The following is a 24,996-nucleotide window of genomic DNA, read 5'->3' on the forward strand; positions in this document are numbered from 1 at the left end:
CTTCTATGGAGCAGCAAGTAACCAAAACTGTAGATAAATGGTTACTTGACTTACCTGTCTATTCTCCTAACAGGTTGCTGAGTACCATACAATTCTGAAAACGTGGCAGTGATGTGGTCTTTCAACTGAACTGGTAGCAGCAGGAGTAGCTATCTGCTAGCAAAAGCAGGAGCTGGGATAAAGTGAATGTTGGTGAGAACTGAAGCATTAACAGACAATTAGCTCAGAATCAGAAGTCAGATTATTTTTTTTTTTTCCCCCCACTTTTTCATCAGCTCAACTAATCAGAAAAAGACTGATTCACGTGTTTGGAAAAGAATAACTTAAAATCACCAAGATACTGAAACAATCAGGAGACAGACTTGAGGCAGGAGTGGGAATGAAAATGCAAAAAACTTTTTCCTTCCAAATGCTGTTCTTTAACTGTTCATTCACAGTTACCAAAAGTTATCGTGGGTTTGAGTTCCGTGGCCTTGAAAATGTATACTTAGTGTTTCATTCTGCCTCTGCTCAGTAATATGCTCCCTTTCAGGAATGTTTATGAACAAGAGGGTAAGTCTATGGCTACAATACTGTAAGACCAAATGCTCATCATAAGCACAAAAGCACTTCTCTTTATAATAGTGTAAGTATTTTGTTACAATTAGGAGAAAGTAGTGATGCTCTTTGCATCTATTAAGTAGTCATATTATTTGCTTAAGAAACTCATAAGAACTTGTACCTCTAAAGCCTAAGTGTTCAAGGTTTTTTTTTTAGATTTCTCTCAGAGACGCTGGCTTTCTTACCTTCCACAAGTACCTGAACTAAATATTTTTAAGTTTCATTTTATCTTGGGGAAAGTATGTGCCCTCTTCTTTTGATTTTTGAACTGAATAAATTATCTGTCTGCAGACATTGAACCTTAAGACTATTGTGCATCACAGCCAAACTTGATTACAGTAGAACTTTGAAAAGATGAAAATGTGAATTCTAACTAGTTTTTTGAGCAGACACTTTTCACTTTGAAAATAATATGAAAATATTAACAGGTTGTTACTGCCCCATTAGGCATATATTTGTATTCTTACATAATGAAAGAAGTGCTATATCAAGCCTACTGATGAAGACACGGAGGCAGATGAGAAATTTGTTGCTGTTTTTAAGAAGCTAAAAAAACCCCTCCCTCCTTCAATGATGGTTTGAGTGATTCGTCAACCTCATCATTAAAAATTCATGCCTTCCTATATGAGTTTGTCTGCAGCTTTTAGACAATGATGTTTATTATGGCTTTCTTCACTATATTAAAGAGCCCTTTTCTACACAGAGGGGTTTTTTTTGTTCCCCTTATTCACTTTGAGACACTGTGCTGTAATCAAATCACCTTTTGATCTTCCTTTATCTTTTTGCTTGCTAAACAGATTAATGAGCTCTTTGTCATAAGTAATTTTCTCTTTCCTCTCAGATTTTAAGTAGTGCTACAAATAGCAAATTTTGAGATGTAAGCTCACTGAGATCAATGAGATTTGGACTCCTAAAAGCCATAACAAACTTGGACTAAACTCTAGTTCTTACCTTTTTATTTATTTATTTATTCATTTATTTATTTTAACCTTCTTATATATTGGTACTCTATGTTAATACAGCTGAGACAATATCAACCCTTTCTGACCAGCTAGTACCATGAGGTTGTGGTAAACTCTGTATTTATTAAATCCTCCTCAGAGATGCTGGTTTTCATAGTTACAGTTCTCCAGGAACCAGATCTGGCCCAATTCTCTATAATTTTGGATATGATCTCAATGTTTCTTTCAATAATCTATGAATGCCAGATGGTTCAGTAGATCTATGAAAATCTGTTTGCTGTGAGAATTCCAAGACAGATTTTCATGCCTTCTGAAGCACATTTTGTCAAGGGTCTCTATGTGAATTTATTTTTATTAGTACATTATGAGATTTTTGTTGTGGCCGTTTAAAAACATGCTAACTAAGCCAACACAATTATGTGGACTAAGAATTCATAGACTGCTTCTGAGGTAAAAAGCTTTAAAAAAAATGTTTTGCAGCTCTCTGACGGAAATAGCATAATTTTTACTTGGGACTTCACCTCCTGTTACTCTTACTTTACTTACATGCCTATTCTGCAGTTCAGTTCCCGTCTGACTTATGATCTTGTTATTTTTAGAGCTACTACCCTGTAGTATAATATTGATCGAATTCAGGGAAAAGACAAAATATAACCTGGCATGTGGACACCGTTCTATCTGTCTCTGCATTAATTAGTACCTCTAATTATGTGTAGTGCTGAGCTTGTTTAAGCACAATGTATTGAAACAATGTAATTTGTAGTTAGAGCTACTGAAAGAGAACATCACTCTGTGTGCTTGCAACTTTAAAATCGGCTTGCTTTGCTAAATGTGTATTGAAGCAATTGCTTTGGGTTTTTTTTGTGCTGTGCTCCTCTTAACTCAGTTTCAATAAAACTAGTACTATTTTGGAACAACTCAGATTTAACTGGAAATCTAACATAGGGCTATTTATATTAGCTATGCAGTTCTACATTTAGAAATATGCACTGACAAAAAAAATTCGAACTACACTATAAGAGAAACGTAACTGTACCCAAATCTCTTGATGAGTGACTTTTGACTTTGGCATTTTCGTTGTAATTAAGACTAAACACCACAATAGTAAAGTAAAAGTATTTCATCAGTTTTGGAGTCAATAAAAATTCAAGTTCATTTGCCAACTTGAATTGTAGTAAAAATGAATCAAAAGCTTTTAACTTTAGTTAAAAGTTGTTTTTTTAAAACAAAAAAAAAAACAAAAAAAAAGGTTGTTTTTTAGAAGTGTTATTTTCAAGGATGGAGGAAGACTCCGTCATTCACAGCGGGAGGAAAAATGCATTTTGTTTTTGAACTGGAAATTAAATTGTTCATGGAAACATGATTTATTTCTGTCGCTGAAGCTAGCTGATATTTCAGAAATGTTGGCTCTGAGTCATTTTCATAAGCATTAGACTGTACACTTTTAAAAGTCTATTTGTTAACGTGCGTATGATAAATAGAATAATATGCTCCACCTGATGGGGTGCTGATAAAGGAAGCTGTTCTTTCATTTGAATTTCCCATATTTTCCTGTAATATTTCTGTGCTGTTACTCACTCCTTGTACGCAGGGAAGTTAACTGGTTAGTGAAATTGTTTTCCCATGGTCTGTCTTCATGGGGAAGTGGAGCAGACTTTTTTTTTTTATGGTGAATAAAAGATACTGATTTCAATAATTAATAGAAAACTGGATAAAATAATTAAAATAACAAACTCAGATAAAATCACGTGTGCACATTCCTTTAGGCACTGTGGATGTGTGCTGTGTATTTGGAAAAAAAGCCACTTTTCATTCTGCAGTTCGTGAATTATTCCTTTTCCAAGAAGGGCAGAGATTTGTTGTAGGATCAAGTAGAACTATTTCACATTGTAAGCAAGAACCCTCATCAAGCTGTGCAGTAATCTGTTCCTTCTATACTAGAATTTGAGGAGGAACTCTAGCAGATTATAAACTGTAAAATCAATAAGACAGCTCAGTGTGACTAATAGATATTTGTTTTAGAAAATTTCTACAGTGAGATACATTATGTATCTGTCATAATCCTTCATTGTCTACTAACGTAGTAACATGAAGTTACACCCCACCCTCCACCACCCCCCCCCCAAAAGTAACTAAAGTACCTTTTTTTGTTTGTTTGTTTATTTTTAAGAGTTTTAGCTAAGCTTGGTCTATTTTTGTGTCTTTCGTGGCAAGGCTTGTGACATGTATATATTTAGTTACCGGAAAAATAAAACATCCATCTGGTGGTCCCCCACAGTATTAATTTTCTTGCCATTATGAGCTCTTTCTTAATACTAACCAAACCCAGGAAATCCCAGGAAATTATTTTTGAGACTATTTTTATCCCTTATTCACTTTTACTAGGATTGTACTATTACTGTTGTGAATGTAATAAGTCAGATAATCAAGCTGCTTATGGCTTATGTTGTGGCAAGCTGAGAGGAAAATATGTAGCATGCAGGACTTCTGAAACAACGTACTGCATGTAATCAGCTAACTCAAAATACAACAAGGCATGGAGAGATTGAGGTCAGATACGCGAGGACGAAATTGGGGTCTTTCTACTGTGTGCACGCGTTGGCAGAGAGCTGTTATGCTAAATGTGAACCAGATATACTGGCATGGGGAACAGTATTTTTTCTTAGCATTTTTTAATGGCTCAGAATAAAAATTAGGAAATTAGAGCTGAATCATAGGAAAATCAGTGCAATCTATGCTTACTTTTTAAGTGTGAAGCACTATTAAGGTGATAATTTTGATTCACGACAACTAAAATACGAAATTGTTCATGTGAACATACAAATATGAAATGGTATAGGTTAAAGTTTTTTGTCTGAGGCCCTTGTGAAGCATGCAACTTAATGTTTTAGCATATTTGTGAAATATATGCTTAAAACATTGTTTCAAATATGTGTTCTGCTTTGAGTGATAGTATTTTCTTTCTGTATTGTTCAAGTAGTAGGACAAAGGCAAGTTTAAATTGCTTTCCTATCTATTTACCTAGAAAAGCCTTTGGGAGTATGGGAGCTTCTGCTTCATTAATACTAATAGAAGGCAAACAGGACTTTTAAATACCTCAAGGAAGTGATAGATATACAGGATTTCTATCCAGATTGCAGCAAAATGCCCTGTGCTTGATTGACTTGAGATAAAAGCTAATACTGATCTAAGAAATGGAGATCGTTTTGCAGTGACAGTAGGGTGAAGCTTTACAGATCCATCTTGATAGCAGGGACAAGAAACTTCCCTACATCTGAACACTGCATGTTTGAGAATATTCTGTCTCCCACACAGCCCTCACCACTCCTCTGATCTCTGGTGAGAGGCAGGAAGGAGATGGGAGGAAACGCTGCATATCTGTTCCTGGAAGGATACTGAACATCCACTTTGTACTAAGTGCTGTGGGAAGACTCTGATAATACTTTCCTTTCTGTGGAAATTAATTCATTTTTAACCTCATGGAACAATCACTTTGAATACATTTTTCCATGAGCAGTGAAATTAAGTGCCATAGTTCTCCCTAAAAGTGATGTGTTCTCTGACATGGAAGGACCTGGGGACCTCTGTCTGCCTTGACTGCTAGTTCAGTGTGACATCGTGCGGATCAGCCAGCTGGATATTGCTGATTGGACCATTCACGTTTTGTGGAAAAACTGTCAGTTCCTGAATAAGAAATAGGAGACCTCACAAAAACAAATCAATAAGGCAAACACTAATATAAACTAAATTAGTATGACAAATAGCTGTTCTAGAAATGATATAATAATGCATCTCACTTTTGCAAAAAGATACAATCTCAAGAAACTTTGTACATATTAATGGAGAGGTCTGACAGGGATTTCATTCAGGCTTCTCTGGTTATATTCCATCAGGTTTCTCTTTCTCATTAAAAATTTTACTGCCATATGTAACCGGTTCGTAGGATTCCTATGCACAAAGTTCACCTAACATATGATATTTAAAAGCACAACAGTATTTATTGCTCTCTTATAGCCTTGCATAAGCAGTTACAGCTCCTAGCATAAGCAGTTCCTAGCATAAGCAGTTACCAGCGTATTATTTTCCCTTTGTGAGAGTCTTACCACCCCGACTAAGCCGCAGACCCCGCTGAGCAGGAGGATGATGATCAGCGGGGTCAGAGCAGAGAAGGGAGGTAGGCGCAGCACCTTCAGGGCATCCCCTGTTGTTCGTAGAGTGTGCTCTGGGTCCTTTCTCTCTCCATCTGCTCCGAGCTACCTCTGTTTATACCCTTAGCAGATTCAGTGGCAGAGTACTGACCAGGTGTTGATGCACGCGTGGCCAGCGCATGCAGCAAGGCCTGCCAAGTACGTGCCCTGCTGGCTAACAGCTGTTCCTGGATAGCAGCAACGTACTGCTCAATAACACCCCTCCTAGCTCCCCTCTCTGAGGTAACACCCCTCCTAGCTCCCCTCTCTGAGGTAACAACCCTCCTAGCTCCCCTCTCCAAGGTCGCGTTCTCGCAGCTGTGTGCAGCTTGTAATTTCCCACAGTGGCCCTACACAGACCATCACTGAAATCCCTCACACACCATATCAGGCAACCTTCACATACTCTTTTCCCAGCTGTTTGTTTCTTTAAGAATCTCAAGTGGAAACAACCTCTACTCTTGTGGAAAGGAAGCGAGATATTATTAATTTGTTCGTACACTGTCATACTTGCACCCCTCTTCTACCTTTCCTCTCAGTGGTGCATGTTTGTGTTCTTAGCAGATCCTTTCCTATTTAGCAAGGAAGGAGTCAAAAGAAGATAAAAAATAAGAAAATAGAACACCTTTCTGTAAGGAAACATAGAAAGGAAAAGCTTGCTCTGGTACACAGCTTCATGTATTGGTCCCTGCCATAAGGTTCAGACTATGTCTTCCCTACTCCTTCCACTAGTTCTGCCATTTGTCAACTACTACAGAAGCCTGAGGAAGAATTTGATATTAGTGGTACAGCTGGGTATAGGGCAGCAGAGAAAGTTTGGAGGTACTGTTAGGGGAAAAAACCTACCTTTCTCCTACCAGTTTACACTGTGATCAAATGATACAGGACTGTGCCCTGGGATAGTGTAAGTGGAAGTACAATTGCTTGGGTCACCATTTGTCAGAGGAAGGGAACATTGTTGAATACCTTTTGAAGTTATAAGCTGATGTAACCCATGACATACATAAATAATGGCTGTACTGGTGGTAGAGTAACATAACAGCAATGAGAATAAGTAATCATGGTAAGAATAAATCCTAGCATAAATTTCAACAGCCCCGAGCCCCTTAGTTAACAAGAGTTTTCTGTGTATTGCAGGTGTTCACATGATATACATGTTATCATGAAAGTGGTAGACTTTATATTAAAATAGTTAGCTTTTTTTACAGAAAGCAGTTTCTAAGCCTTTCTTTTTCGATAACTTGAAACTTCTTTCTGCTTTTCATCTAAATTTATTCTTAGCAAGATTAAAAATCAGTTTTGTCTTGTGGTTCTTACAAAATCCTGATTTAGGGTGCTACCAACTACTACAACTTAATTGTTGCAGAAACTCACAGAAATTAAACTAGACAAGGTAATAAACTCAAAATAAACTTTATTCTAACCAAAATTGTTTAGCAGCACCAACTGGAAGTGCTCAAGGTTGTATCAGCCTTACAGTTTGTCTGTAACAAACTGATAACTAATTCAAACTTAGCCCTACTTTAAGCAAAATTGCTTTAAATCTCCAGTATCATTAACAATCTACAGGTTTGAAATGTCACTCAGGAATTAATACTGCACTTAGGAATTCTAATGATTCAAAGTGCACAATCACTCGCCTAACAAAGGGAGGGTTCTCAGCTTTGAGGAGTTTTCTTAGACAGTGCCCTAGCCTGAAGGGAGTGTACCTGACTGCAAACCCACTGCTCCAAGGAGGACTGGCTCAAGCTTGTCCTCCGGGAGGGACTCCATTTGTCCCCAGTTGAATCTGATGTGCGGTTGTATATGGTCATGTCAGTTCTCGTTGGCTGAAGACTCCATTTTATAACAGCCACGTGGTGCTAGAAGCTTCCTAGCCTAGGGCAGGTATACCTGCCACAATGCTTTCCTGTTCTTTAGCTAAAATACTTTTCTGTCTTATTCCTTTGTCCAGTAGTAGTAACCTCTTTCATCTGAGTTTTATTCTTTGAAGTTCATTTTCCCTTGAAAAATAGGCTTTCTGTTCCCAGTCGTCCTGTTCCTTGTCTGATTTTAAACATTGGTGATGAGGATTGTCAACAGCACTTGAAATAAGATCTTGTACAATAATATTATTTTGTATGTTTTCATATGAGATACCTCTTTGTCTCATATAATTTTATTATTTTAAGCCATTTTTGTAACCAGGGCGGAAAAGTTTTGCTCCATGCAAGGCTGAAAAAAAATTTCAATCAGTATTTCACAAAACATTACTCTAGAAGCTGATAGAAACTGTTTAGAATTAAGTTGGGTTTACTAGGTGTTTTTTTTTTTTATTTCGTTGGTTTGGGAAGGGTAGAGGTTGAGAGGCTGGGTTGTTTTGGGTTTTTTTTGAGACTCTATGTTGTTTCCCAGACTGGGGTAAAAGCTAAGACTTATATTGAGTGAACTAGCTCATGTGCCATTAACACATTAGCAGAACTTTTGAATCTGACAGGACAGATTTGAGAAGCAAAATGCAGAGACAGTATATTCAGGTTGAGATGTTAACTCAGTACATGAAGAGAAAACACGGAGAAGCTTGTCAGGATAATAAAAGATCCGCAAATGATTCCTAAATCGTCAGTTTGACCTGAGTAGAACAGTACTCAGTTCTCGTTACTGTACTGAACTTTTCAGAATGTGAAGGTTATGCTTAGCATTGCATCTCAGCTTTTGCAGTATGATTTCAGTACAGGCATTGTTTGCATTAATGTAGTCTTGAACATAATAAAGCCCTTGACATTGATAAAATTCATTTGACCATTTCAGTTTGAATTAAAGTTTCAATGTTTTTTGAAAAGGCAGAAAAATAAAAAAAAAAGTAATCAGCAAAAGTACAGTTACAGAATTGACTCTTGCAAGCAGGAGGTGGGTTTTTTATATCCTGAATATCAAATACATCCACAGATGCTTGACAAAAAAGGCACTTCTTTAATGCAAAAGCTGAGTGTGCTGAAACAAAGATAGAAAGTATTCCATCAGCAGATGAAGATGATGAGCAAGCATGTTCCCTAGTAGGCCAGAAACTCAAAACCAGTGAAATATGTTTCATACTGAATGAGCTTAATTTGCATGGTAACTTGAACTTTAAATATAGTCAGGTCTATTTCAACCACCAGTGAAACTACTGGTTTTGTTTGCTGGATGTGAAACTTATGTAGTGACACAAGTTGGTGACATGGAAGCTGCTTTGAGATGGTCCATTTCCAGCTTATGTGGAAGGGGTCAAAAATACTTCAGCCTTTTTCAAGGTTTTGTAAGTCTATTATAAAAGTGTGTATAATACCTGCATTCCATGCATACAGATTTGCAGCTGATAATGAATTTCTTACCTGTTGAGGCTCTGGAGCAAAATTGAGTGTTGAGTACCTTGTACAGAACATCTGTGGGTAACTTTGCTTTGTGTGCTGTCTTTAACAACAAGTGTTAAACATGGAATAGTTTTTTCCAGCCACCATTTCTCTGTTAATGGACAACGTAGTTATTAAGCTATTCTGGAAATCAGCTGTAGGGCTTTGTAACACTGGAAACCTGGACAGAGTACCTACCTGAACTAATACATAACGTCTAGCTCTGCAACTAATCTGAAAATAGAGTTTACTGAGACAGTTCCCATGGAAGTGGAAGAGAGTTTTTGACATTCGGTTTTACACTCCTTTCCAAGATTGCTGTGTCTAGTTAGTACTGAGAGGTATTAAAGAGTGTAGTTCCCAGAATGATACAGGCCTTCCTTGATATTTTCCAAAGTACCTCGAACATTTTGAAATTGCCTTAAATTTAGCTGCTGTAACAAAATAGACATCAGGTCTTCTCGATATAGGACACTTCTTTGCCTGTAAGTGATTGTAGAATAGAGCAAAGCAACCAGTGCCTACCCTCCCTCTTCAGAGCAGGTTTGTATAGCTGGTAGCACAAATAGGCATTTGTGTGGGCATTTAAAGGGCACTGCTTTACTGCAATGTCAGTGAAGCTCAGTTACCCCAAAAAGTCCATCCTCATTTTCTTAGTTATGAAGACGGAATTGTTTTCAGATTTCAATGTTGAATTTAAATACTTTGATAATCCTAAGCTTTTTTTCAGAAACTGGAGAAAGACAAGTGGTTTTGTTTACTTACGCAAAACAAGCCATAGTTAGCGGCAAAACAACAGCTAAGGCAAGAGATTATTTGTTCTGAACATGATTTGCTGAATATCATGTCTCTTGACCTTTGATCAGACGAGCATTATTGGAGATTAATTGGATCAATGGTGGCATATGACATACTTCAAGTATCTGTACAGAAAGATTTGTGCTTATATCTGATTATAGCAGATTAGTACCTGTAGATATAAAATGTCAAATCTACCGTGCATATTTAGGCCTTCCCAAACATCTGTTCAGTGAGATCTGAGGCTGTTGTTTCATGTATGCTGAGAGGGTTTTTTGAGGTGAGTCTACATTTAAAAAACAAAATTTAAAAAGCCATTAAGGAAATTAGTAGTTTAATGTGGATAGGACATTTGAGATTTGACTTGTAAGATTGAACAAACACATGGTTTGTAATTTGTCCAGAAATAACTAAAATGAATTGTACATAAGTATATGTCTGCTCAGTTCTAGAAGCTGAGATATAACCCTTTGTTCTTCGGTTAAAGGCTGAGAGATGTGACGTAAGAATATTGAAAATGAAGCACATTAGGTTGAAAAAAGAACTGACCTGAATACTGGTGTGATTCAAGAACTGAAATTATTTTCATGACTTCTAGTATTTAGGATACAGTTGGGCTGCTGTTTTTTCTTTCTGAATGCAAGTTGCATGGAGACTTTTTTTCTAAGTAGACATTAGCACATGTAATGATTTATTGCCATACAGTGCCTGAAAAGTTAATTTATTCGGAGCGCCCCATTGTGTAACATACTACAGTATGCTTCTGCTTTACTCCCTTTTCCCCACCTCCTGCTGGCTGATGCCTCATCTTGTCTTCAGAGAAGAAAGCCATGACATCTTTTAGTTTACTGCCCTCTTTTTCTCTGTGCAATAACTCATATGGCACTTTGTTTCACTCTTTCTCTGACTTTTCTTACTTCACTTCCACCTTAAGTCTTTAAGTACAGACCAGTTGTCACTTTCCAAAGATGCTGCTGCCTTTGAAGTTTTGGCAGCCTAGCTGTGAATGTGAACTCAACATCATTTTTGTGGGTCTGAGCCCCAGATTTGAGTCAAAGTTCACATTACCTAAAAAATATTTGTTAGAAACTACTTATGAATAGTAAAGCCTTGGAATTCAAATATCATCAAGGCATAGACTGTTAACTGCATTAAACTTTTACATCCATAAAATGTTACAAAGTATAAGTATCCAGTGAGCTATACCTAATGAGGTCTTAATCTCCAAGTACAAACCAAGATGTCGGATTTGCCTCATGTTCTTGAAGAAGGTGCTGTATCACTGAGACTATTATTAGTTTCAGCTTCATCACTCTTTGGAGAAAAGAGAGATGAAGAATTTGCATTATATCAGACAACATGCTGTCCAATTTCTCTCTCCGTATTGCTGTTCCAGTACACAATTAGTGTTTTGACTTTAACTTGGTTACTCCTTATCTTAACTGTTTTATAAATTAATATCCACGGGTCCGTTTTAGGCCTATTTCCTTAGTCTCTTTGAAGTAGCTGCATGATTTAATACGTGTGCTGGTATTTCTTCTTATGGTCAGGGAACAGATAAAGGCACTAATCACAAAGACATCTTTCTTTTCCCTCCTAACTTTGCATCCCTCTAGTCTTCTGTTTGCTAGCTTCCGTTTTTGGTAACCTTGGAACAGGTTCCTTTTGTTGTTTACAGAGACTTCTTTCAAAACTTACTAATATTAAAACAGTTTCTAGAACTGATGACTTTTTGTTGAATTTATGATCATCAAACTAATGAGTAACATTTGTGTTCAGTATTGTATTATGTGTAATTTCTAATATGACTGAGTTCAGAGTTCTGGGTTTTGGAATAAATTCATATTCAGAATGTATAGCTCTTTATATTGAAGTTTCTTTAAATTATATACACATCCCCTTTATTTCTGTTTTTCTCAGTCTTCATTGCTAGTTTTTGTAACTTCATTATCATTCTTCTAAATGCGTTTGACCCTTAGCTCTGTGTCATCTAACTTTATCAATTACTCTGCAGCCTTGGTTCGGCTCAGCCTTCAGCTAAAAGAGCGGCTCTGCTACGTCACTAATACTTCTCTCATTCATGTACCTCAGCTTTCTGTGGCTTCCAGTTCCTCCAATGTTCTCTACTGTCTTTCCCCTTCCATTTTTAATTTGCTGATTTCTTCATTCATTACTTTATCTCTTCATCCAAAGATCTATTCTGACAGTCTCCTGTGCTGATTCACCCAAAATATTTTTTTAATTTTCACATTCAGAAATAAATCTGATCTCCACAAAATGAGTTTTCTGTTCTTTCAATTCTGTCACTCTTCTATTTAATCAGGTCTGCACATAATTGTAAAGTGTGAGAAGTCCGTTGCCTACAGGCCTCTTACCTTATGGTAATATTCTGTTCACTCATTTTCAAGAAAAACTAGGTAAAAAGGAATAGAAGTGGAGAAGTACAATGAGTGCAGCAAGGAGTCACTGATGTGGGGTAGCTAAATTGTTTTTAGTGTAACAGTCTGAAGATTTAAAAAGTGAATTTTGACTATGAAAGCATAAGGAAGGTAAATACCAGTGAAGAAGAATTTCAGCCAAAGGCCAATGTCAGCAAACAAAAAAAAAAATAGATGTAAACCAGTCATGGATTACTTGAAGCTGGACATTAAGAAAGCTTGCTTACCAACTGAGGGAGTAGGGCTTTGAAATACCGTCCCCAGATGACTAATGTGGGCAAAAAGAGGAGTGGCCAAAAAGGTGATTTCCTGTCTGGCAACTCAGCAGACTCCGACCTAAGTCTCAGAGAGTGCTTTGTTTAGATAGGCACTCCCAATCTCATCTGTATGGAGGTCTTGCGTTACTAGCTTGTTCTTCAGGTCCTAGCCAGTATCTGTCCCCTTTTACTGGTTCACACTGGGTGTCTTTCAGGAGGATGCTGACACAGATATTGTGGTTCTACTTAGCTCCCATCTTCTCTAAACTTTATAGCTTTCACAGATGCGGAAGATTCTCATTGTTTGTCCCCTCTGTCTCCATTTGCCCCACATATCAATCCTATCTTGTAGCTTCTTCTTGACCATTAAACTGTCAATCTCATCCAGCAGTATCTCTTCCCAGTTTCAGCATCTCATCCTCTTTCATCTTATAAAGCCCGTAGTTAATCATATTGCTGTTACCTAATCTCCTTTTGTCTTTCTGTTTGGGGTTCTTCAGTACTATGCTGGACCCTCTTTAAAGCAGTTTCCCTTGCACCTGATTGAAGCCATTGGCTCTAACTATGCTGATAAATTAAACATTGAAAGGGAATGTGCTAGGGCACTGAAACTTGTCATTTATTGCATTAATTTTTAGCAGATCCTTGTATGATTTTGATCTGGGAAAGGTAGTGAGCCATCAAATGATTCCTTAGTAGTTTGGAAGTTGGCATGCGCCAGAGACTGTCCCCAATAGTCAATATGAATGAAGCTTTGGAGACATGGAGTTTAATAGCAAGGACAGGACCAGACCGGCGTTTGGCCTTGGTACTGCTTCATTCACTGATGTAAATGTAACTGGTACTTCCAAGTCTCTGATAACCTCTTTATAACCACATATTAGAAAGTGCATTGCGTCTTCCCTTAACCTGATAGACTAATTTTAATCTTCTGTGTTCTTGGGTAACACTTGCGCTTCTTGAATTCCATTGCAGGGCTATGTCTGTAATTGCCTTTCCATCCATGTTTCCAGGGTGTCACTGAGGAAGCATCATTACCAGCCCTCCATTTTTCTGTTAAGATTTCCCAGCTATCCTTTGTCCCTTTTCATTTGCTAGATAACATTTCCTGCAGATACCTCATAACTGCCTTTGTTCCAGATCCATCTCTTCCTGCCTTGCTCAGATAGTCCTTTGTTAGCAAATTATGAATTCAAGCTAAAAATGATCAAATAGAATCTGAAGCTGCCTGTTGCTGACCACTGCACGGCATGTGTGATCTTCAAGTTGAATTTCTTTAGTTCTCACTTTCTGAGCAATGTGAGTCCTCTAGATTGTTCTATGAATACAATTTCAAAGATGCAGCCTTTTATTTCTGTCTCCACTTTAGTCCTGTTATGATTCAATTGTTGCAACATCCTTCTCTCTGACCTTTGCAAATTCAATATTTCTTTACTCTCATCTTGATTCAGTTCTTGCTTCAAAGTTAATTTCCTGGCCAATCACTTTACCCGTATCATTCTCCTTTACATTCCTCCACTGACTCTCAGGTTAAGTATCTGAGCTCAAACAGAACAAAAAGCACTCCCTGCCAAATCCAGCTTTCATCCCATTCTTGTGAGTATTACAGATTGAACTTAGTTCAAAGTTAAACTTGAGCCATTATCTGCCTGCCTTTAGGCATCATCATACCTCAATGCTGCTGCATTCCTCAAGTCAAAATTTTGGGCGTCTAGTTCCTATTGTCCTGAGCCCTAGCACCAATTCAGAAGCGATCCCTGTCATTAGTAGTGACACTGATGCATTCAGATGTACTACCTGCTATTTCCTCTGCCAGCCTCTTGCCTTCCACATTCTAATGCACAGTGTGCTGGAACCAGCAGAAAATGTATCTCTTTGGTCCTTGCAGTTCCTACCCAAAATATAGCTCAATAAGCCTCAAGTCTGAAAATATGAAGGAGGAGAGGCAGCAATAACTGTAAAAACTGGACCTGTTCAAACCCCTGTTAAAAGCAGCATAGAAGCTGAATAACTGTCACTAACTGGGTTCTGTACCCAAATTCTAATTCCACTTTAAAGCTGTAACTTTGACTGTAGTGCCGTAACTCATATACACCTCAGAATGAACTGTAAGTAATTTTTTGCTCTTATTCTATCCTTCACCTGTCCTGCAAGGTTCCAATGGTATCTCTTAGAGACATTAAAGTTTCCAGATCTAGCTCTATCGGTTGATGAGCACAGCAAATCCAGAAATATCTGTAAGATATTACTCTTGCCATTTAATGCCTCATCTCATTCCTGATATTGCTTGTTCACCAATTAATCTTTCTCTTCAGCCTCTTACTTTATTAATCTCTGATGCTAGTCTTAACCCTAACAGTAGCCCAGTCACTCTGTCAGTCCTAGACTAAACTGATTTGATTTTGCAAAAAGATCAGCCATCCCAGTTTCTCATGGGATTGCTAGTGAGCTTAGCATTTTACTACGTATTCAAATTCCTGCTCTTGGCCTACCTTTATCTCGCAATGCATGCTTGCCCTCCTTACTAGACTAGCAGTTATTTCAGTATAATTATTAGTTTAAGCTCAGCAATGGCCGTGAGCCATTCAGCCTGAACCCTGACTGACCCTGGAATCTTGACACTTTTGCAAGAGCTGTCACAGGGAAAGACTGCTCAGTTCACGTATCTTAAACCAAAATCAGGATCAAAGTGCTTTATTAATTCACTAATGACAGATAATTAGCTGGTAATTTGTGAAGTATATCTTCAGGATCAATATCAACATTACAGCAAATAAACAACAATATTAGACAACTGCAAAATGTTAATAAACACCTGAGGTTTCTAAACACAGCCTCTGAAGTTTCAATAGCACTTACGGGCGTGCACGCGAATCAAGTGTTACACGTACAGAGCTTTCCATTCGTGCACATCCCTTCTCACAGGTAGTGTGGGTTATAAGCACACACAATCTATTCTGGCAGTGCAGAATACTGCCTACTTGCACAAACCTCTTGTTGCAGATGTGGATACTCCAGCTCTGTCTATGCTCGTGCAGATGCTTACAACCCACTGATCCATATGTTGGCAGGAAAGCCTCACCACAACATCGCATATGCAGAAAGAGATGTGAACCACTACTAGGTGCACTGCATGCTTTCACTCCCCTAGCTGAGTGCAGGCTGCTCACGGTGTCTGACAAGGAGGCTGCTCTGTCTGGCTTAGACAGAGGTGATGCTGGCAAGGTGACTTCTATTTGTATCAGCTTAGATTTTGGTTACTGCTATTTCCAGTCCAGGCTCTCTCCCCACCCCCCATTACAAAGTTTATGCTCCTTTTATGCTTAAAGGTAACTTTGTTTCAAAAGTCTTGAAATTTTTCACCAAATCACAGAATGGTTGAAGGTGGAAGGGACCTCTGGAGGTCATCTAGTCCAACTCCCCTGCTCCAGCGGGGGTAACCAAAAGCTGATTGCCCAGGACTGTGTCCAGATGGCTTTTGAATGTCTCCAAGGACAGAAACTCTACCACCTCTCTGGACAATGCTTAGTCACCTTCACAGTAAAAAAAAAGTCTTTCCTGATGTTCAGAGGGAATCTCCTGTGTTTCAGTTTTTGTCCATTGCCTCTGGTCCTGTCACTGGGCAGCAATGAGAAGAGCCTGACTCCATCCTCTTTCCGTCCTCCCTTTTGAAGTATTTATAGACATTGATGAGATCTCCCCTGAGCCTTCTCTTCCCTCGGCTGAACAGCGCTGGCTCTCTTAGCTGATCCTCACAGGAGGGATGCTCCAGTCCCTTCATTATCTGAATGGCCCTCTGCTAGACTCTCTTTAGCATGTCCATGTCTCTCTTGTACTGAGGAGCTCAGAACGGGACCCAGCACTCCCGGTATGGCCTCATCAGTGCTGAGAAGAGGGGAAGGATCACCTCCCTTGACGTGCTGGCAATACGTGGCTTAATGTAGCCTAACATACCATTTGCCTTCTTTGCTGCAACGGCATGTTGCTGGTTCATGTAAAGCTGTTGAATCAAGCTGATGGCTGTCTTCCTCTTTAACATATCTAGTCAGGGCTTGATAATAGTCTACCTTTTTAATATGATAATTTGGAGCAAACATCCTTCAGACAATCAATATATGTATACACACACACACACACACACGCATATTATTCACACTCACAATCATATCTTAGCAGGTCATGTTGTGCAGGCCATTTGCTAAGGGTGGCCATTAAAATCTCCTATAAACTCTTCATTGTTGCTGGCACTAACTATATCTTTTTTATTCCGAGATTTGCAAGACCCAGTAATTAACCTCGTTCTTCAGCCTACTTTGCGTTCTTACCTGAACACTAGTTATAAATTCAATACAAATCCTTTCCACACAAAAGCCCAATGTCCCATAACAGATAAAGAACTAAGATTTCTGTCTGTTTACTATTAGCTGCAACTCATCCTATACCTACAAGTAATAACCAAAGCTTTTGGTGCCTCTGAACACTCTAGTAGTGATGGTGAACCTTTTTGACACTTGATATATTTGTTTTTGAAAGCATAGTTGTATACATCTGCCTAGATCCATTAGTTGTTTTTTGTCATTTTGTCTGTTGGTTTTCTTTTGTTTCTGCTGCACAAAAAGGATCCATGTGGTTGCTTAGTTTTCTCAGTCTCCGTTTAACCTGTGAGGATTTTAGTGCAGCTCTTCTGTAAGCTGACACTTTTTGGTGGAGCTTTTATGGCAGCACTATACAACTTCTGTCATCTCTTATGCTGGAGACTCATCTGACTTTAGCATTTTGTGTGACAGTTCTAGTCACTTTTCTCTACTTCTTAACAAAAAAAAAAGAGAAAGTAGAAGTTAGTATGTTGAATGTATTGCTCATTCACATTGGTTTTTAAATAACAAAACCTGTAGCCATGCATTCTAAAGGTTGCATAAAATATTTGAGTAAGGTAGAGACACTATTCAGTTTCAAGGAAAAATATATGTACCTAGAAAATCACATTTTCATATGGTATGTTGTGTCGCAATAGAAGCGATGTTATAAATGTTGAACTTCAAAAGAAACCAGACCCACAGCCCATTTACCAAAGCAGAGATTTAGCAGAAGGTGCATAATGTATGGACAATCAGAATCATCATAGAATTATAGAATGATTTGGGTTGGAAAGGACCTTAAAGATCTAGTTCCAACCCTCCTGTCCTGAGCAAGGACACCTTCCACTAGACCAGATCGCTCAAAACCCCAACCAACCCATCAACAACTTCTCTGGGCAACCTGTTGCAGTGCCTCGTCACCCTCACAGTGAAGAATGTCTTCCTTATAGCGAATCTAAATCTACCCTCTTCCAGTTTAAAACCATTACCCCTTGTCCTATCACTGCAGGCCCTTGTCAAAAGTCCCTCCCCAGTTTTCTTGTAGGCTCCCTTAGGTACTGGAAGGCTGCTATAAGGTCTTCCTGGAGCCTCCTCTTCTCCAGGCTGAACAGCCCCAACTCTCTCAGCCTGTCCTCATAGAAGAGATGCTCCACCCTCTGATCATCTTCGTGGCCTCATCTGGACCCTCTCCAACTGGTCCATGTCCTTTTTATGTTGGTGGCTCCAGAACTGGACACAGTATTCCAGGTGGGGTCTCATGAGAGTGGAGTGGAAGGGGAGAATCACCTCCCTCGACCTGCTGGCCACAATTCTTTTAATGTAGCCCAGGATTCAGTTGGCTGTCTGTGCTGCAAGTGCACATTGCTGGCTCATGTTGAGCTTCTCATCCACTAACACTCCCAAGTTCTTCTCCTCAGGGCTGTTCTTAATCCCTTCTCCATTCAACAGTCAGCGATAGGATTACCCTGACAGTCGTAAGTACCCTTGATCAGATGATTCATTTGTGGTAACAGTTTAGTCACAGGGCTCCTTTTTTGCAAGTTTCTTAATATGGTTTTATGTTATTTCCAAACCAAAAGTAACAGTTTGTGTTAGTTCACTTATAGTTTCCATCATCTAGGCGCACATTTGACCCACAAAGATCCTGCTCGCTCTCTAATTGCTGACAATAAATAAATTTTGTGAAGTGGATGTTTAGCAATCTCACCACTAACCTCAAGCACATAAAACTTATGTCAGTTTTATTGCTGTGTCAGTGGCCAAAAGCAGCACTTTACAGTTTTTGTCTAATTCTTCTACAAGTTCTTCAGCATCAGACATTCAGTAGCTACGGGACATGCATCTATGCGTAATTTGGGACCCACAGCTGGACTGTAGTATTCTGCCTTCCAACTTGGATTTAGTTTTTGAAAGCTTAATAAACTGAACCTAAAATAATGTAAAATGCTTCTTGTTCTCTGAAAAACAGTCCTAGAATCAGGCTGTACATTTACAAATATTTTATGTTAGAATGTGAAACTGATGGCTACACCTACTAAGTTGAACAGCGTGAAGGCATTGGCCCAAGCACTATAACTCAGTTACTGATGTGATTGTGTTGCTAGAAAGTTACTTGGTGTTATTCTCACATAGTACTTTCCCTGGTAACTCAAAGATGTGGTTTAGGAGTTACTTCAGTATAGAAACCAGTAGGTAGTTTACATGTGGCTCTCCTCTCTGGATGGTGAGCATTTACTACTATGTATGTGGCCATTCTATGCTAGTTGGCCTCAAAGTCAAAGAAAGGCTCTGGCATCCTTCAACTGGTTAGTATAAGTGTAGCCAGTGTATCTGTGCTATAGCAACTTTCTAGAGGTTGCTTTCATTCTGTGGTAAATGTATTGTAATTAAAGATAGTTTTATTGCTCTTTTGTTGACTCTGGGGCTGGTACTGCAGCACACCCAAGAGGCCATAAATTCACTCTAGTTTATACCTCATCAAGACCTTAACCCATAGCAGTAGTCCTTAGCACAAAGTTCAAATCATTATCATATGTAAAGATGAGTAAAAATGAAAGGATATTGTGGTCAGAGCAGTTTATTATCAGCATACGCCATACCCTTGTATGCTAGAGCATTGAATATGTATGCTGGCTGCTGCACTAATTGGTCTTCAGCCAAAATGTCTATATTTCTCTTTTGACCACTGTGTTTGTAGAAGTGTGCTGTGTGTATTCAAATACCATTAATTAAGGATTTTCCACAATGTAATTTGTTTTTATTCCAGTGTGCATATTCATAAATCTCAATGTTTTCAGTTTCATGTGCTGTATGTAGCACTGTAGCACCATCTTGTGTGAACTGCTAATGTGGTTTCAATATATGCACTCAGCAATCTTCAGATTGACTATAATAATTCTATTTAAAACTTTTTTATGTAAAACTTAAATCAAGAAACAAGAATATGAAATAGCTCCCCCTTATAATGTGGTAGATTTTGTAACAGTGCATTAATTTAAGATATCTATTTATTAGGATGATCCGTATAAATATGAGGCATAGGATGCTGCAGTCTGAAGGCAATAAATATGGATTTTATCTGTTTTATGCTACAAAAATATGGAAGTAAAGAGATTAGAATCTTTGTGAGAAATAAAATTAAACTATAGTATGGGAAAGAGCTGCTAGGGAAAATTAATGTCGTAGTTCAGCCCCGCTCAGGACCAGACTACGCAGTCTCTCTCTCACTCCCCCCACCCTCCGAGAGAACAGGGAGAGAAAATATAAGGAAAAACGACTCGAGGTTTGAGATAAGGACAGGGAGAAATCCTTAAAGTTACCGTCACGGGCAAAACAGACTCGACTTGGGAAAAACTATTCATTTATTATTACAAACAGCAGGATAATGAGACAGAGAACAAGATAACCTCCATCCACCCCTCCCTCTTCCCAAGCTTAACATTATCTCTACTACCTTCCCCCCCTGAGCGGCACAGGGAGCAAGAGGGATGGGGGTTGCAGTCAGTTCATCATACATTGTTTCACGCCACTAATTCATCATCAGGGGAAGAACTCCTCGCATTCCTCCCCTGCTCCAGAGTGGGGTCTCTCCCATGGGCCACAGTCCTTTGTGAAACTGCTCCGGTGTGGGTCATCTCTTCCGTGGGGTGCAGTCTCTCCAGAATGGCTGTCCCAGCGGGCCCTCCACGGGCCGCCGCAGCCTCCTTCAGGCCTCCACCTGCTCCGGTGTGGGGTCCTCCACGGGCTGCAGGTGGATCTCTGCTCCTCCGTGGACCTCCATGGGCTGCAGGGGGACAACCTGCTCCACCATGGTCGTCACCACAGGCTGCAGGGGAATCTTGGCCAGGAGCCACATTACTCTTCCCCCTCCTTCTTCATTGACCTTGGTGTCTGCAGCCATTCCTCACAACAGGCTGGTAGATGTCTCTCAGGATCTTTTTTTTTTTTTGCATCTATCTTATTCACTTCCTTCTCATCTTTCCACTTCTTGCAGCCGGGCTGGACCGAGTCGGGCCCAGTCGGCTGCCTGGCAAGAGGCCAGAGGGTGAGGCCTGCAAGGCCCATGAGGCCTGCGCCTCCCGCTCTGCGCTTCTGCCCCCGCTCAGCTTCTTCACATCTTCTCTTCTCTTTTTTTTTTTTCTGTTTTCCCTTTCTTAAATATGTTATCGCAGAGGCGTTATCATGGGACATTCTGCTACCAATCGGCTTGGCCTTGGCCAGCAGTGGGTCTGCCCTAGGCCTGGCCAAGTCCCCTGAACAAAGGGGAGTGACTTCTAGCAGTTTCCTACAGAAGCTACCACCTTAGGCCCCCCCTCACTAACAAAACCACAATTAAGTAGGAATTTTTATGAAATACCTGACAAGAATCAAGCTGGAAAGTGCTTTTAAAGGATAGCAGGTAGCAAATGAGGCAAAAACTCAGAAATCAACGTTCACAATCAGCTGTGGTGCCTTGAGTTTTCTGCATGTTTGGAAAGATACACATGCACAGGGGAAAAAATGGGAAGGGAAATGGGTAAAACAGTCTTCTTCATATGACAGAGCAAACAATGATTGGAGGCACGACTGCGGTGCATCAAATGCACTCCTACACTTTAATATCTCACATGCACTTCTTTTATTCCACCTTTTCATGCTTTAATTTCTGTCCACTTTCCCTTTGTTTTTCTTCCTACTTTTACTGAGCCAGTTTCAGTATACTCAATGGTTTGTGTAAGAGGAATTGCAATCATACTCTTAATGCAAGTTCAGCCATGGAGGAGGTTACTACTACTTGCTGGCATTGCTACGAGTCCAGCATATTAAAGTGAGGTTACAGTTCTTCTACTGAATGTAGTGAAAAAAGCTCTCTCAGGCACTTTCAGACTCTTCTTGTGGGATGTTAATTATCTAATTTTTCCAAGTATATTAACATAGTTTGAGCAGTTACAAATATATAGTAACTCTAATTCTCCTTAAGGGATTATCTATTTGAACATTTAAGTTCAAATGTCTCTCCACACATATGACACATATGACTAAGAACTCAAAGTATAAGAATTTGTAGCCTTCGTCGTAACACAAATACACTTTTACCCGTGTGTGCTGGCTGAATCTTCTTTTTCATATGTGACCAAGTCATAACTGTTTTCATGCCTTAGCACCTAAAGAGTCCTGAGCCACAGTATTTTCCTACTCTTCTTCAATCAAAAGTAGGAGTAAAAAGTCAAAGCATCTTTTACTTTTGTGATTTTTGCTGCGATTTCCTTAATCACAGAATCTAGCTTCAAACCACAGTTTGCGTGGGAACACATCATATCATCTTGACTGCATCAAATACTTGAATTCTTGGAGGAAAATAATGTAATTGCTGAATACTCAGTCTGTTAGGGTTTCAAGTGTGAAAGTAGAAAAGATATTTAGCAAATCTGTATCACTACGTTTTTTGGTAGGAGTAACTGGTGGAGATAAGGACCTGATAAATATGAGTATTCTTATCTGGTTTTGTTTTCACATCAAAATAAATAGTGGTGTGTGGCTTTAGATCATGAATATAAATATCAGGAGAGAGAGAGAGACTGTATGACCAAGGAAGACAGCAGTTGACTTCTCTGCAACCAACACTTTCCCGGCACATGGTCAAAGAATTTTGTGTTAAACTTTGATGATTGCTACAAACGCAGATCCTGAAGGAAAAGAGCTGGCCTATAGAATGAACATACATGTTGACAGATGCTGGGAAAAAAAAAATCTAGGCTGTTTATGCATACATTTGTAGTCCATTATTCTTCTCTGTTTGTCCTGTTTTGGCTACAGTCTGTATTTGTGAGGCTTAGGGGCAAAAGATTTTTCCTTTTTCTTTTAAAGTGATAAAAGCAACTAGAAGAAAAGTTCTGTGAATTGTTGATGACAGACTGCCAAAAGAAAAGTTGTATCGGTGCTTCTCTCACCATCCTTTATAGCTCTGTACTTCCAACGTGTAGATTAAGAAGAGCTTGAGTTTCTCCTTTTGCAGCACAGTTCTGGCAGCAAGCAGGTGCAGCTAACACTAAAAGCCTTTGATCTTGAATGCTTGAGCATTTGTGCAGCCGTCATGTCCATATGAGCAATACATCCCGAAATCTCTCCACCTGACTGTGTAAACGTCTTCATTATTTCTCCTTAACTGGTCTTCCATTGCATCTTCCATTTTTCACTTTTAGATGCATTCATGCGAGAGATTTAACTGTTTTCTAAATCAACATTAAACAAATGCAACTGCCTTGTATAGGTCAGACAGTCAGAGGAATTGAGAGCAAACATAATTTTTAGCAAATTGAAGCTATTCACTTAGACTGAAAGTTCAAGAGTAATAAACATTGAGATCTGGGCTAAAAAAGTGTCAAGAGGAGTGGAGGCTGGATAGTGGTATCCAAGACTTCAGGTGATTTTAACTGTAGATCAGAAGACTCATGGCATGATTCCAACCCCAGTTAAGGACTGAAATAGTTATGTAGGAGCCTGGTGGAGAGAGAATAAAAGCCATTTGTATATGTGGTCTAAAATGCTGCTATGCCAGCCAAGACGCTTCCAGTACTTCAAACTGTAACCAGTTATTTCCTCTAATACGTTTTCTGTGTTTCATTCAAAAGATACACCAAAATCCTAGATCATGCAAACCCTATGGAAAGTCAAGGGAGATTCTGTGGTTATTTTGTGTTTTACCATCCTATATTTTGAATATTGTTAAAAAAATCAAAATTCTTGCTATAAGTTCTGTAATGTCCATGAAGAAACTGTCACAGAGAATACATACCAAAACTAAAATCTGAACATTGTTGTGTTAGCAGTCTTTCAGCAAGTACTTGCGCTTTCTTCCAATGCACTGCTTTTGTTCCCACTGTTTGACTGCTTTTGTTCTCTGTTTGATTGTGTGAAGTATATAGGAAAAAAATCTGATCTTTATTTTGTGTGGAGTACTACTTTATTTATTGAATAGACTGTGCTGGTAGACTAGAATCCAAATTTCTTTTACCTAAGAATGTAGTGGAAATTAAGGGGTTTTTATCGATGGTTTATATGCTCAGATAAATTATTTTGGTTTCTTTGTCAGTGTTTTCTACTGTCATTTAAGAATATTGTATATAAGGACTTACTATGTGTGCAGTTTAGTAATTTCCTTTTTATTTAATTTCTTTCACTTCAGGTAACTCTTGGAGCAATCCAGTAGAAGTGACAGCCCTTTATTCATTCGAAGGACAACAGCCGGGAGACCTGACTTTCAAAGCTGGAGACAAAATCACAGTCACAACCAAAACAGATTCCCAGTTTGATTGGTGGGAAGGAAGAATAGGAGGGCAAACTGGCATCTTTCCAGCCAATTATGTTGCCATAAGTAACAACTAAATTTGTATAGAAACAAATATTGAAGCAGTAATATATTTACACTGAAAAATATATTTTAACTTCTCAGATTTTATTAAAATGAGATTCTTGATCAAGACTACTCTAACACAAAATGCAAATGCATTAAATGACCTTAACTTTCCCCTAAACTTCCTTCTTAAATAAACAGTAGGTGATGGTCAATTTATTATAAAGTTTTCTTTTTGAGCAAGTTGCCATATAAAAAGTACTCCAATTTGTGTCTAGTTTCAGTTCTGTCTTGCTATATGGATTTATTTTTTACATGAGGGGAAAAATTAGAAACAATTTAGAACTAAATATGCTGAAAAAATACTGACTTCTATTAAATTATAATTTGTCGTCTCTTCTATAATAAATACTCTCAAATTTGCTTCAAATAGTCTCTGAGTTGGAGTTCTTTACTTTTGTGGAACACAGATATTTTTGCACAGGTATGGCTTTATACTCAGTTTTAAAAATCACTTTAAACATTTCAGTTTTTCTTAGTAACTACTTTAGGTATGATCCCCGGTGTTTGTCCTGGTTAGGCGTAGAAAGAACTTTTTTTTAACAACTCTGTAACAGTTAAGATGTTCCATTTCTCTGATAGTTTGTCTTGTATTGCCCTCATCTTTGAAGAATTTAAGCACTTCTGAAAGT

At 38.7% G+C, this 24,996-nt stretch overlaps 1 protein-coding gene across 1 annotated transcript in view; it reads left to right on the plus strand.

Moving 5' to 3' along the window:
* The window catches only part of SH3YL1 (SH3 and SYLF domain containing 1), a 50,799-nt gene extending 26,065 nt beyond the window's left edge, over positions 1–24,734 (plus strand). Inside the window, exon 10 of the mRNA XM_086744508.1 lies at positions 24,137–24,734. Within this exon, the coding sequence (XP_086600634.1) occupies positions 24,137–24,336 (200 nt within the window). The 3' untranslated portion in view covers positions 24,337–24,734. The remainder of the gene's footprint in view (positions 1–24,136) is intronic.
* The last annotated feature ends 262 nt before the right edge of the window (positions 24,735–24,996 follow it).

The sequence above is a fragment of the Chlamydotis macqueenii genome, chromosome 3, assembly GCF_036417535.1.
Source record: "Chlamydotis macqueenii isolate bChlMac1 chromosome 3, bChlMac1.mat, whole genome shotgun sequence".
Lineage (NCBI taxonomy): Eukaryota > Metazoa > Chordata > Aves > Otidiformes > Otididae > Chlamydotis > Chlamydotis macqueenii.